General features: G+C 36.1%; 1 protein-coding gene across 3 annotated transcripts in view; it reads left to right on the top strand.

Annotated features, from left to right (window-relative positions):
• The window catches only part of TBCD (tubulin folding cofactor D), a 128,273-nt gene that overhangs the window by 81,705 nt on the left and 31,789 nt on the right, over positions 1-14,779 (top strand). For all 3 annotated transcript variants that reach the window (XM_074922186.1, XM_074922184.1, XM_074922185.1), the window contains exons 24-29: positions 5,304-5,335; positions 7,491-7,553; positions 7,975-8,051; positions 10,347-10,428; positions 14,095-14,213; positions 14,643-14,734. In XM_074922186.1, coding sequence (XP_074778287.1) covers positions 5,304-5,335; positions 7,491-7,553; positions 7,975-8,051; positions 10,347-10,428; positions 14,095-14,213; positions 14,643-14,734 — 465 coding nt within the window. The remainder of the gene's footprint in view (positions 1-5,303; positions 5,336-7,490; positions 7,554-7,974; positions 8,052-10,346; positions 10,429-14,094; positions 14,214-14,642; positions 14,735-14,779) is intronic.

The raw sequence follows: 14,779 nt of genomic DNA, 5'->3' as shown, positions 1-14,779 counted from the left end.
AAAAGCATCAGGCCACATGTCTTAACTGTTTATTAGATATTTTGCTTTCACTTCTGGCAACAATATAGCTGCCTTTTTGTGGACCGGCTGGATTTTAATGCTTTGATCAAGCTGCTTTCAGAAAGTGTGTTGGCATGTTGGAAAGGGAAAAGGAAGTAAAGTGTAAAAATGCTGTGATTCTTTTTCTTTTTAAAGTTGTAATCTATAAATTTTAAGCTGGAAAATGGTTTGTGAGTTTCTTGATTGTCTAATGCTTAAGATTCTGTTGAATCCATAAGTACCTCAAGTCAAAAAACATAAAGCCAAAGTGCTGTAATGGAGACCTTCATTTAACTAACCATCTTATATTGCTTAGCCACTCTTGTAATGTCTGTAACCTGATTTTGAACGATGACTGTGAATTATCCTTCAGAGAGGACGCAGTCCCAAGACTGAGCTATACTGCACAGTCTCTCAATTTTAAGTATTTGTGAAGCAATCAAATTTGTTTATGGTAATTGTGGAAAGTCCTGTCCTCTGCTACATTAACATTTTTTTTTAAAATGCAAGTTTCTTTCAATCTTCTTTATACATCCTTTTCTGAGTTTACCATAGTATGCTGAAAAAGGAGAATGCAAGTCCAGGCATATCACTATGTACTTCCTTCCATTAGTCGTGATTCTGACACATTTGATGCACTAGTTTGTCTTGAGGAGCTGGTTGGTGTAGTCATTTGCATGTGCACTTCCAGTCGAGTATTGCACAGTGAGCCTGATTTTCTGTATTAAATCAGCACTAGTTATAGCAAGTCATATGCAAGCCATGCCACCTAACCAATTTGTCCGTTGTGCCTGTTTTGTGCTATATGGGTTATAAATCATAAAAATTGAGCTGTATTTCATTTGCTTTAAACATTACTTTTATATATGAAACCCGAGACAGAAACTTGTGGCATCTGTTTGCCTTAAACTCTCTTACTTGGGATAGGAAGTCATTCTGCCAGTTGGAACACAGTGCTAATGATCTGCCTGATTTATATTACACTTCACTGAACCAGCATGGTTAGTATCTTTTTGTAGCAGATACGTTTCTGTAGTGCATCTAAGACCTTGCACTAGTTCGTGTTATGAAAAGTCCTCAAGAAAAATATTTTTAATGCTAGCTCTGTTAAGATTCTTTAAAAATGCATCATCCGATATAAGGTTCTTGACTGAATATTCAGCTGAAAAGATTTTCAGACGTTTTTTACCTCTTTTTGTGTAGGCAGTTCTGAGTCTGATAATGTAGGTCTTAATACAGAGTTGGCTAACAAGATGATTTAGGGATGGATATGGAAGTGCTGCAGATAGATATGATGCTGGGTTTCTTCCAGGTAGTTGCAGTGCACTTCTCTCAGCAAATGTTCTATTTATTGGGCCTTCAGGGTTCCCATCAGAGCTGGGTATGACAGGATACACAGTGTTTGTAGGCAGCTCCCACACTGATGATTCAGTTAGTGCAATGTGCTGCCATGCCGAGTTTTGCTCTGATCTTGTAACATATGAAGAGATGGGCTGTACGTGTTACACGCTCAGCTGTGTGAGACGAGTCATTTTACATTTTCAGAATAGCAGCCAGTGTGAGTTGGGCTGTCATCTTCAGAGTTTCAACTTTTCCAAAAGAGTAAGGCAGCCCATGGGTTTTGACAGGTGCTAGGCAAAAGAGAAGCAAATTCATCTCATTTCAAAGACCTTTAAGGTTGCAACTAATCTTGATGGTTTCAGGGCAAATGTGTTTCTTGGCAGTCATCTACATAAAAGAGTTTTTTAGGCATATTAACTTAATCAGCAAATAATTCCAGCCTTGCAGCAAAGCTCATCTTAACAATTCTTCCAAGTTTAAATTATTTTTTGCATCCAGTAGCATGATGGTTTTAGGAGATCGTGCTATATTTTGTTCTGAAGAGTTATAAAATTAATTTTTTTTTGCTACTAACTGAAGTCACTAGGAAGTATTCCTTCCATAGAGCCAGGATTTCACCTGTAGTCTTCTGGTGTTAGAATACAATACAAAATGTGCAGTCAGAATGTGAATTTATAGTAACTTAAAAATAGGTGTTTGTTAGCTTACTATAGTTTATCCTCTGGCTCTTCAAAGGATGACCATAAGAGCTTTATTAGATGCACAGGCTTTTTTGTTTGCACTCAGAGGTGTCTCTTTCCTCCTCTATGTACCTTGTGATAAAGCCATTTTGAACTCCCAAAGCCCAGTAAGTTTACAACCTCGGCCTTCTAAGATAACTCAGTTCTATCTGGGTCTAAGAGTTCCCATGAAAAATAACTAGATACTATTCATAGGGAGATGAGTGTTCTTAGCTTCCTGGAAATTGAGTATTTGCAATGGAATCTCTTCTGCTATTCCAATAATTTTAACTTCAGATTCAGATGTTTATGAAAACATAGATGTTATTCAGTACTAAACAGCTTTAGTTACTTTTATTTTGTAATCTTAAAGATGAATTCTGAACTCCTCACACAAAGCAGGTTTAAATAATGAAAAAAAAAAAATTCACAGAAGTACCTTGAACTTCTTTATGCACTGAAAACAGCACCATCATTAGTTCTGATTTAGGCCTACATAATTTTAAAAGAGATACCAGCATTCTTAGGTCAGTAATCTTAATTCATCAGTTCTACAAGGGATTATACATTTTGATTATATTTTCCACAAATAAATTGTGACTCATCCTGTGATGTTTCTAGGAGAGAAGCACTGCTGTGAAACTGCACATAGGAAGGAGTGCTTAGGAGCTCATGGAACCTGGGCACTGCATCAGTCAATTTACAAATTGAATTAATAATTAAACCTTGAAACAGGTACATCTAATAATGTGATGCAACTTGTGGATGTGTCTTTGGAAGAAAAAAGAGAGAATACTGACTGTACAGCAAAATTCAGAATCTCTGAATTAGGTAGATCCGTATCTCTTTAATTTAGTGAAATACTGTAGAGTGAGATAAAGTTAATAGAAAGATGCGCATCATGTTTGACAAACTAAACACTGACTGAGGAAAGATCTAGGATTATGATAGAATTCTCAGTTCCTAAAATTGAAACATGAGCTGTGGAAAGGGGAAGAAAATTTTAGACATATTGATGGACATACTGTAATGTCTAGGCAAGAAATAACTTGAAAAGTTTTGCAGAGATCACGGTGCCTTCAAAGATAGATTTGATTATAGTTTCTGCATTACGTGGAAATCTTACTATGCAAATCACTGTCACCATTCTTCATTCTCGCACAGGGCCAACAATCCTCAGAGAAGCTCTAAACTCTGAAATTAAACTGAGTTGATGTAATGCCAAAGGAAGGGGTAGCTGTCAAATTATTAACATAAGAGTAGCTTTAAGTGGCCTGACTTCCTTATTGGCAGTGTGAAGAAGTGGAGAAGAGCAGCCTTTATGACTCAGTTCTTGCTTTGTAGTTTGAACAGAAGTCCGTATCTGAATCCTTGCATCAGCAGACTCTGTTGTACACCAAACAAATTTATGAGATCATTATTTTATACTCATTTGCAGTAAGACAACAGACAAGAGGCAAGGAATGGGCGAGGACAAAGTGAGGGGAAAAGAAATGTTGAAGAGGAAGGAAGCCTTGCCACATCATTCTTTTATTTTTGCTGCTGTCTTGACTCCTTGCATCACTTCTTTGTTTTCTGATTTAAATTTTTTAGAAGCTGGAGAGCAGACAACATGGTAGGAAGGTGGAGTAGATAATCCAAAGACATTATAAGCATGGGGATTTGGAATCTGTGCTTACTTCCTACGATGATAAACTGAGCTGTGGATTATTACATTGAGGTTAATATATTGATTGTTGAAAGCAAGTTTCCCAATTAAAGGAAGTGCTGATCTATGGCAAATGAGAATATTGTGGAGTTGGCATCTCTGCATTACCTGAAAAACCACTGAAAATGTTGAGCAGTCAAAATCCAGTGCATGTTACAGGAGGCACCTACTTGTACGAAATGGAAGAACTTGATTAAAACGTTTAGGCTTTTGAAGCTCATATAAAAGGATAAATTGGAGAACAAAGTCCTGAGAGTTGTTAGGGTTGCTAAGTTTGCCTTCTGAGCATAGCTACTAATTTTATTGTGGGGAGGGAGGAGAGGAGGGAAGAAAACGTTTTAAGAAAAAAAAAAACAAAACCCAAGCAAATAAACAAAAAAGCCTTTGTTGTACCTCCCCCCTTTTTGGGAGTTTCTGCCAGAGCATGGCCATACAAACAGGTGATTAAGGGTTTGGCACACCTCAGGGAGGAAATATTCCAGCAGAAGTGAAGGGAGATGAGAGCAAGGAGTCAAGGGAGGAAATATCTAAAGGAAGGGCAGGAGTCAAAGGTTCATAAAATGGAAGAGTTAAGCCACAGAGGGTGACACTGAGCAGAACACCTCAAGCAGTGCTCATGGCACCTTGGGGATATTCCTGTAACCAGCAGACGTTGTTCAGCAGGGTGAGGAGATGTGTCTCTGCTCGGAGACATGAGAGGCTAAAGAAGGGAAACACGCTCTGCCATTTCCACGCTCTCTGCCCACTTCAGACTTTCTCCTCCTCGTGCTGCCAGTGGCCAGGCTAATGTTCAGGCAGGATAACTGGATAAACCTGAGGTCTGAGCTGGTGAGACCATCCTTATGTAACAGACACTTACTTCTGGAGGGTCTGAAGCATCTTGAGCCATTTGTTTCTTTCCCTTGTCTGATGTGTTGGAAGTTTTTATCCCCTTGCTTGTGGTAATGAATGCAAAATTACCAGAGAGCCTTTAGCAGGGAAGGAGAAGGTGAAGAGAGAAGGGTGAGAAACTTCACCAGGAAAGTAAACCAGTTAACATTTGTGAAAATGGGAACTGGTAAGTGAAGTTTCTATTTAATATTCCAGAGATTAAGATTTTGTTAAAAATTGCATGTAATTGCTTTTCAGTTGTAGAATTCAGAAGCTCGTAGGGACTGTATGACTTAAAAGTCCTGTATCGAGTTCCACAGGTTTTGGAATGCTCCTGAAGCAAATGAAAAGCAGAATGAACTTGGCAGTCTTTTATTATTCACATGGAAAATTGGAAAGACCACATTTTTGCAAGAAGAAAGTTAAATGTTCAGGAAGGTTGTATAAATCATAAGACAAGAATTGATGGAAAAGAAGTATTTTAGAGTTAGTTAAATACAAAATTGCAGGTATTTTGTGATCTGCTTTCCTTATGAAATGGTTTTGAGGGTTTTTTTCTCACTAGGCAATGCACTTGGATTGCTTGTGGTAGGTTGTTCTCTGAAGGCTCTGTTTCTGCTTTGCAGGGGTTTAGGTGGAGAACTGATGAGACCAGCTGGTAAGTATCACAGCTGTGGTGTGAAGGCAGAAAATGTGCAGCAATTAATTCTTCTGTTTACTTTTTTCCAGTTTGTTTTGCATATACTGTGTTGAATGCATAAATAAAGGATGCCCAGTAATTAAAAAAATAGGAATTTTGGAGGCCAGTCAGAAGACAGGTACACCAGAACATGTGTTGCCAGCACACTTGTGAATAACCCTGTTTGTCCAAGAGTTGGAGATAGTTTTTGTGTTTATGTCACACGTTCTGTCTTTCTGTTGTTGCTCACAGTGAACTTTCCTCAGGGTTGAATTGGCTTCCTTCATTAATTTACTCAGATCCCTCTCCAGAAGAGAGATGATCTGTCCATTAAGACAGATGCCATTGTATAACTAATGAGTTTATGATAATAAGTTTGTGTGCAAAGGTGAAGAATGAAGACCATATAAACAACAGTTTGTGAAGGGGTAGTATCACAGAAAAGATGATAGGATGTTTGTATGGATTGTGGAGATTGTCATATACAGAACTGCTGTAAAAAGGAAAGGCATTGTAGGAAAAAGTATCCATCCAGGTAGCCTGGGTGGATAAGGAAATGATGCCAACTTGAGTTTCCTGCTCATGGGTTGAATGAAGGAAGTGCTATGTAGCAGATTCTGGCTTTGAAGATATTAGGCCATCCAAACTTAGTGGGTAAAGGAGTTTCAGTACTGAGATGGAAGAGTCGTCAGAGAGAATGGGTGAAGGGAGTAAGGGGATTTTTGCAGTCTTTGTATGAGTTCAGTCTTGTGGCATAATAATGCAGGCTGAAAGAATAGGTAGTTTTTTGTAATATGTTTTAGCTTTTAAGCAGCTAAATATTTCATAGATTTGGAGAAGTACAAATGGCAGTATTTTGGCATGATACAATTGTGTAGGTGGAATAAGAGAAGAATTGAAAATGTTCCACAAATTGCCTGCATGTCTAATGCAGATGATGGTCTCAACCACAATAGAGCATAAAGAAGTGTAGAGAACTAAGGAGGAACCTTAAGAGACCTGGGTTTAGTCACATTGTACTTAACCTTGTCTGTGAATAACTAGTAGAACAAAGAAGCTGACATACAATACCAAATGACATTGGAGCACAGGGAGCCTGATTGTGTGACATTACCATAGTGAGGACTGAATTCAAGAGTAGATTTGGAGCCCAGTAAGTTGATTATAAATGAAGATGATGATGAACTGTGTACAGAGCCTGGAGTAAGATTCAAAGATTAAGTTGTGGGAGGAGAGGAAAACATAAAGGTGGCATTATATAGTACCTTGTCCTATCCTCTCCCTCCTCTCCACCAACCCTCCACCAGCAATAAAGCAGTCAGATAGTGAGTATGGATGTATACCCCTCTGGTTTATTTGGATTGATAACTAGGGGATGAAAGATACTGTATTCCTTAGGTGCTGAGTTTTCATTTGAGCACTGCAGTCAGTCTTGTATAATGAAAGTTTGCAGTGTTTACAGTGTTAATCTTTATTCCCCAAAACAGCCTTGAAACACTAAAAAAAAATACTATTCTGAAAGTGGTTTTGTAGGCTTAGAATTCATTTAAGTTTATGGATTTAAAATAATAAGGACTTAAGTATTAAACTGACATTTTCTTGTGCTCTGAGTATTAAAGGAAGTAAAACTGCATCCAGTTTTAGAGCTCCTAGCTTTATGCACTGAACAGATGTCACTCCTTGAAGGTTCAAAAAAATGCTAATAAGAAGTAAGAAAACATTTCATATATGTTTGAACAGCTTATTAGTGACTGTATTATCATCCTTGTCCAAGCTGGTTTATTATCAACAGTACTACACAGCCATTTACAGGCCTGTAGAGAAAGAGAAAGGTGGCTAATATGTACATATGCACTTTAATTGGCAGAGGGGGAAAACCATACTGCCAAACAATAGATTTGCATGAATGATGGCATTAACTCAAGTCAGAGAGCAGTTACTGCATAGTATGGTTTTTTGTATGTAAGAATCAGAAGTGTAATTTCCTTTCAGTTTCTAATTTCAGATATTTTGGACTTCTGTTTGCAAATTTTCTTCAACTTAAAATTAATGCTAATGTAATTTGATGTGGTTGTATCTTCTTAATTGGTGGAATTTGTCTTTTTTATTTGTTATCAAATTTATTTTCTTACAGTCTGCACTTTAATCGAAAAGTTGTCACTATCAAAAATGCCATTTAGAGAAGATCCAATAATTGGTATGTCATATTTTAAATAACCTTTTGTTGTCTTATTAGTTATTCATTAAGCTAAAGTATTAATTAATGATGTTTTTCAAAGAAGCAAAATTAGCGAGGTTGGGTGGCCTAACAAATAAAAAATTATCAAAAAGATACACAAATACTGCAGCAGATGGTGATGTAATCTGATAGCTGTTTACTAATATTTTTTTTTTCCTGTCAAGTTTTCAGCATCACCAGATGCAGTGTTTGCGCTATGTACATTGTAAACCAAACCAGCATAGCTGTACTAATTGGCAATCACAACTGCTGTTTATTTTGGAAAACCGAGGAAATATGTCAATATGTATAATTGCTGGTCTTTGTAAAAAATAAACCAGAATGCTGACGTTCAGAAAGTAAGAAAAATTAATAGCATTTATGTTCCTTACTGTTTCAGGTGGCTGGCAGTGGTTAATAAATGACAGTCTAAGAAGTCTTTCTCTTGTTTCAAGCGCTGCACGACAGCATATAAAGGTGCAATAGTTCCTCCCTCTTCATATAGTCACATTAAATACAAAATTAGAAATATTTTTGCTTTCTGTTGTGGTTTATTTTCCATGAGATCTAATCGGTTCTTGAATGTTTGTTTCTTAGATTGGTAAGAAGCGTTATTTTTTTGAAAAAATTCGAATTCCTCAAAATTCAAATGGATTTTTTTGATTAGTACTTGAACAGCTATCACAAAGGTTATTCTTGTAGGTATGTTTGGATAAAGTAATTGACAAGTGCTGGCATTGACAGCAGGCTGGCGGTGAGTAGTTCCTGATGGTGCTTGAAGCTACTTGCTGTTGGCTCGGTTACATTGATAGGATATTTTGCATCTGTTCTGGTGTACCTGTGGTATGTGTAAGATATCTTGATTTTGGTAGTTTCAGAGAACTTTTGTGAGAATGAAAAATAATCTCTGGATGATGTCCTCAGGCCTGATGAACTGAGGGCGTGTTTGTTAACAGTGAGAACATTGGTGTTAATCAACCAGAGTTATTCAGGACAATGTGCTTAAATTTTCCATCAAACTGTTGCAAATCCTTTTACTCTGCTCTTGAGCTACTCTAATTCTGAATATTAAATCCATTGATGGATATGTTTCATGCTATTTTGTGTACGTGATCTTAACATCTCCGGTTATTTGCCTTAATTTTCCCAAGTAATACCACGATAGTTTGATCTTGCACTCTTAAAGGTGCTACCAAATTATTAGGACAAATTTTGTCTGCCTTACTAGGGCTTAAAGCCGTCATAGCGACAATCTGAATATAGCATATTGTGTTTTGTTAGGTTTTAAAAATAAGATAAAAAGCCATTGCAGCTATCTGTTACCTAGCTTTTAAAGTCTTCCTTGGAAGACAGAGTAGACTAGGATGTATCCAAATCATTAAAGAAAATTAAAATATAAAATTTGAATTGTTGGAATACTCTTCTAGCATTACCAATTTATTTGAAGAGTTTGTATTTCTTATAACTGGAACTTCTAACCCAAGCTTAGAAGAATTAATTCTAGACTTTAGAGAATTTTGACTTGTTTAATTATTGTTGAGCAAAGTATGTTTAGTAAAAAATTCTTTCTTGTCTTCTGAATATATTTTAGAGAGAAATAATTTTAAGGGCAGTGCTTAAGACATTGAGCAGTAATCTTTTTTCTGACATACAATATACTCTTCCAGTGTAATGTCACGCGTTTAAGGTGAAAACCATTGTCTTTCTAACGTGAAGGATCTGAGCAGCCTGATCTAGTTGAAGTTGTCCCTGCTCGTTGCAGGGGGGTTGGACTAGATGACCTTTAAAGGTCCCTACCAACCCAAACCACTCTATGATTCTATGATCTACAGCAATTAGATAATTCTGTATATTTTATTACTGTAATGCCTGTGGTCAGAATATTATTTAGATGAATACTGGTTTTCTTTCAACTCCTTGATTTTGCATAAAGAACAAGTCTGAGGTGTCCTTGAGGGCAGAATGAATAGGCTGTACAGGATTCCTATGTTATCATTTAAAATTTCTTGTACCTGGAGAACATGAGTATTAATAAGTATTGTTCCTATTAATATGGAGTGAACACTGCACAGCTTTAGTACTGTCTCCAGGTTATTTTCATTTTGGTCAGCGTTATTAGCTGAAAAGTGTAATTCAACCATAATTTTATGAAAAAAAACTTGTTACATGGTTTTTGAAATAGCATCTATATGAGTTTTGTGTTCTGTATCTGTGACCAAAACCACTCTAAAGATCAGGGGGCTCAGTCATAATGCACAATCATTGATCCTTTTCTAAGCCAGTTAAGATTGAGACACAAAGATTGTCATACTGGATATTTTGGAGTTTTTTGTTTATAACCTTCAGTCCATGGGTTTTTTTGTTTCCTTTCTATAGCTTTCTGGGGAAATACGGAAATTATCAATCTATCAGTATACTGAAGATGAAATAATGTGATTTATGTGTTTTGTAATACTGTGTCATCCTGGAGGTCTTTCAACTGAACTGAAAATACAATTGATACATTACTATTAATGTCTTAAATGTTTATTTAGTTTACTGGTACTTTTGAAGGAGTAAGAGTTGAATCTGGGGTTTTTTTGTTACATAAGTTTCCTGTTCAACTGTTCTTAACCAATATTGGGAAGAAAAAACAAGTACATGTCAGTAGGTGGAGTGATTTTAAAAAAAACCCACTTCACTGTCTTTTTTATCCTTTTAATTCTAAGCACAGTTATCATAAAGTATGACCTTATTAAATATATCCATTTCACGGTTTTTACTTTGTTACAGGAGTCTGCAGTCTCTGCTCTGGCTGCGCTGTGTAATGAATATTACATCAATGAAAAGGGAGAAGCTGATCCAGCTCTACAGGGTAATGACTCATGTTTACATTAGAGGCAGAAAATACTGGGCTGGACCTAACTTGCAATTTGGAGTAATGGGATAGAATGGGGAGGAACATCACTAGTCTTAAAGGACCTTAAAATGCTTCAGGAAAGAATGATAAAGCCAACTGAAAGTCGAGGAAATCTCTCAGGGGTTTTGCCTGGTTTAGACTGGAGGTGAATGCAAGGTACCATAATAATGAATATTAGGAAAACCAGATAACTTTTCTATTCCATACTGTAAAACAAAGAAGCAAAGAATAAGTGTTTGTGACAAATCCTAAATTTTAATGGAGTGAGACATTTTCATATCATATTTTGATGAACTGTATGCCAGAGATTGTGGCTAACTTAAAAAAGAATTGGTTAGGGATAAGAAGAGAAGGATAGCAAGGACACTCGCAGTTCTTGTAAATGTGCCTGCGAAACCATATCTGTTTGAATTTGGCTCAGTAGTGTAGGAGTAGGCTTAAACGTTTGTTAGAGGTGTATGAATCAACACCTTTTTTTTTTTATACTGGTTTTCTTTCTTTGTTTCAAGTATCAGATTGTATTGTGTCCATCAGAAACAGATAGCTGGATTGTATGGATAGAATTTTAAGAATAACAACATTTATGTTCTTGTTTTTCTAAATATGACAGTAAAATTACATATACTTAAAAAAATAATGATTAATTTTCCTATTTTTTGTCATTACTAAGTCATACCTAAATGGTAAAATACTTTATCTGAATCGCAGTAATTCCCAGAACGAACCCGATCCCTGTCATGTACAGTAACGTGCAGTCGATGCCCCAAAGAAATTATGGCTGGTATATAAAAGCAGCCTGTCTTGATTTTTCAGTCTTTTCTGTATTGCTAAATCTCTATGTTTTTGTAAAAAAAAAAAAAATTTCCCAAACCAGCCCATTCCTTCATGCAGATTAGCACTGCATGCCTGATCTTGTGTGAGCAGCATGGGGAGGTGTGATACGGTACTGAGGCGGATTAGAAAAAAACAACCCCAGGAAAGGGTAGTTCTGTAAAAACAGAAGATTTTCAGCAGAGACAGTGCTGAATCGAAGAAAGCAAGTGAAAAATTCATTGGAAGGTTAATAGATCACATTTTATGTAATAATGAAGTTTCAAGCTTCTGTAAAAGGAAACTCAGCCAATGTCAAAATCAAGAGGGAAAGAGGAGCTTCTGGAAGAACCTGCAATAGATGGCTGCAGCTGTTCTGCTGTACTCTTTCAGATGCCAATGATGCTTAGTTGTTTTTTCCTGGATTCTAGGTTAACTTTTCATTTATTTTGTAGTTGAGGGAATCAAGGCAATGTAGCTATGATGGTCTATGTACATAACTGGAATCAGATTTGTAGATACATTTTCATGAGACTTTCTGGTATGATTTAGAGAATTGAATTGTGAGTTGGAAATTCTTCTGTTCTAATAAATTTCTAGTCAGCTCTGACTTGATTATGCTTGTGTTTGTCCTTGTACTGCTCTAAAGCCTTTTCTACACATGGTACAAAGTGTCATTATACATGCAAGCATCTTTTAAATGAAAAAAAATTGTGTATTTTCAGCTTTGTGCCAGTAAAAACTATGTATTTCATGACCGTTAAATTCTGTATTTTGTGGGATTGAAATCCACTACTAAAATTCCTCCCGTCTGATGTATGTGTGTATGTGTGGAAGCTACAGTGCAGAAGACATTCAGTGACAATGCAGGTGCCTTAGAGAAGTCAGTTAAAGCAGGTCTAAACATGATCCAAGGGGATTAGAAAAAAAAACCCCAAACTTTTGGTAAAAGTTAACCAGTGTTTCACTGTGGCTTGGCAGGTTAAAATGAAACCACAAACCAAAGATACTTAAGTGATTTGGCATTCTCAGTCTGTCCCTATAAGACTGCAATTTTATTGAATCACTACTTTTGCCTCTGTTTGCTTTCATCTTTTATTTTTTTCTATCTCAACTTGTTCTGGTTTGGTTTTGATGACTTTCTCTTTTAATATTCTTTCTGTATGGGTTGTGTTGAATTAATATTGCAGACACTTCATAGGCCATGTTGTTTTATGAAGCTGAAGACTCCTGGAAGAATATTAACATTTGCATTATCCTCACTAGCATAATTGATAAGTAGTTGTAGGTAAAGAGCAGCTCGTTTGCTGGTCGTCATGTCTTAATTTTATGTCATTTGGCTAAAATGTCAATCTTAAATTTACATCAATCAAAGGGAAGATTGGCCTGGTCTCACTGGCTAAGATTATCTTGCTGTCTAAGCAAGCATTGCATCTTCCTATGGCCTCAAGACTCTATCTTACACTCCAGTGGTTTGGAAATTTTAAAATAATAGCTGTGCTTGTATGAAAGTATTGCTAACCTCTGGACAGGGAACTAGTTCCCTGATACGAGGAACTAGTTGAGGCTTGTGATTCCATAGGGATTTAAAAAACCCAAAAAACCAACAAAACAAAAAAAGTCAGTCATGAGTAATGATTAATGTGTAGTTTCTTAAGGTAACTATTTTCTCTTCCTCTAGCAAATACTGCTCAATCATTTAAAACTTAGATGACAGTAAGCAATGGCACAATTATGTAATCTTCCTAGGATCTCTTGATTCTTTTTCTTTGAGGATTGAAAAGTGTATATTCAGTAAAGGTATTAATAAGACTGCTGTGGTCCTTTTTGAACCAGAGTTGTGTTTATTGCAGCTATCTAGGTTGTTCTTAGCTGAAAAGTAGAGTAGCCCGTTTTTCTCTCCATTTTACAGAAGAGGTTTTTTACAGAAAACTTTAATCTCGTAGCTGAAAAATCTCGTAAAGGAAGTATTGTCTGTTAAGTCTATGATAAAGACTACAGCAGAAATGTCTAGATAGATTCCTGACTTCTTTTTTCTTTTTTTCATTCATCCTCATTTTCTTCTTCCTATCACTTTACTTCATTGTTGAGCCTCCTTTTCCATGCCCAGTTCGGTTTATTCTTGTGCCTTTTGTCTGTACTACTGTTTGTAGAGCCATCTTGTTTTATCCTGTAACAATGCACAGAAACTGAGCACAGCATTCCCACCTCAAAGTGGTTGCTTTTTTTGAGCTTTCTCCTGCAAAAAGCCCAACTTTATTTTTGTCTCTCTATAAAAAGAGAAGTATTGCTTCGGTATGATCTCTGTGTGTGTTGAAATGCCGAGTCCAATTAAGACTTTTCAGTGGGAAAACTGTCAAATAAATAACCTTCACAAATCCAGGGACATCTCCTTCCTAACATATACTTGTCTAATTATGGAAAACAGTGACCTGTAAATATGAGAGAACTTGTTCCCCTGTGTTTGCATAGAAGTTTGTACTTATCCTTTGGATTTTTAAAACATTATAACTTTTTTAAATTGAGAACTTTTCTCTCTCTGAATGACTGGGATTAGTCTGTCTAAAAATCTGACTTTGTATTTAGAAAGTTTTAATTCATTCATGTAACAGTGAACATCTTAAAATTTTAATCTTTTTTCTGTAGGAAATTACAGGTATTTGGTATTTTAGTTTGATGAAAAATAACATTTTCTAGCTGCTGTGTTTGGGGGATCTTTTCCTGGTTTATTTTTTTGTTAGCCAAATATGTAATGATAACGATGTGGTAGTTGCTTTTCACTCTGTAATTGTTGTTTTTTTTTTTTTTTAGATGAACTGGTGACACAGTATGTTTCAGAACTACAAAACACAGAGGAAATGATTCGTTGTGGCTTTTCACGAGCTCTTGGGGCCCTTCCAAGATTTCTGCTAAAGGGCAGGCTCCAACAGGTGAGAAAATAGGATCGTTGTAATGAGAAGAGGCCATACGGTATTTTGAATGAAACCTATGATGGTAATCAAATAAATAATAATGATCATAATTAAAGGTCTTTGTGAAAGGAGTTTGGATTCTAATGTACAGTAACTCCAGAAAATCATCATGAGTTTAGCTTGCCATAGGTTCGATAATTAAAGTTTTAGTCCTGCTTCAGTAGTGTTAATGGAAAGGCCAGAGATTGAATTATCCCTTTGCTATGGAACATTTCTCCAAAGGGAAAAGCAAGGCATACTTATAAGTCCTGATGAGAAACCAAACACTGTTGCCTCCTTGGTTCTCTCAGATGTGATTAAGTTAATTTTCAATACGATACCTAAATTTAACATTTTAAATAAATAATGCATTGGATTTAAATATATCAAATTTTATATTTTTTTCAGGTTTTGGAAGGTTTGAAAAAAGTTACCTTAATTTCCCCTGCAGACGTGAGTTTTGCAGAATCCAGAAGAGATGCCCTAATAGCAATTGCAAAGTATGTTTATCATTTTAATTTTTGTCTAATTTTAATTCTTTGTCT

The sequence above is a fragment of the Athene noctua genome, chromosome 18, assembly GCF_965140245.1.
Source record: "Athene noctua chromosome 18, bAthNoc1.hap1.1, whole genome shotgun sequence".
Lineage (NCBI taxonomy): Eukaryota > Metazoa > Chordata > Aves > Strigiformes > Strigidae > Athene > Athene noctua.
Note: the sequence above shows the minus strand (reverse complement) of the source record. Positions and strands in the feature narration are given on the sequence as shown.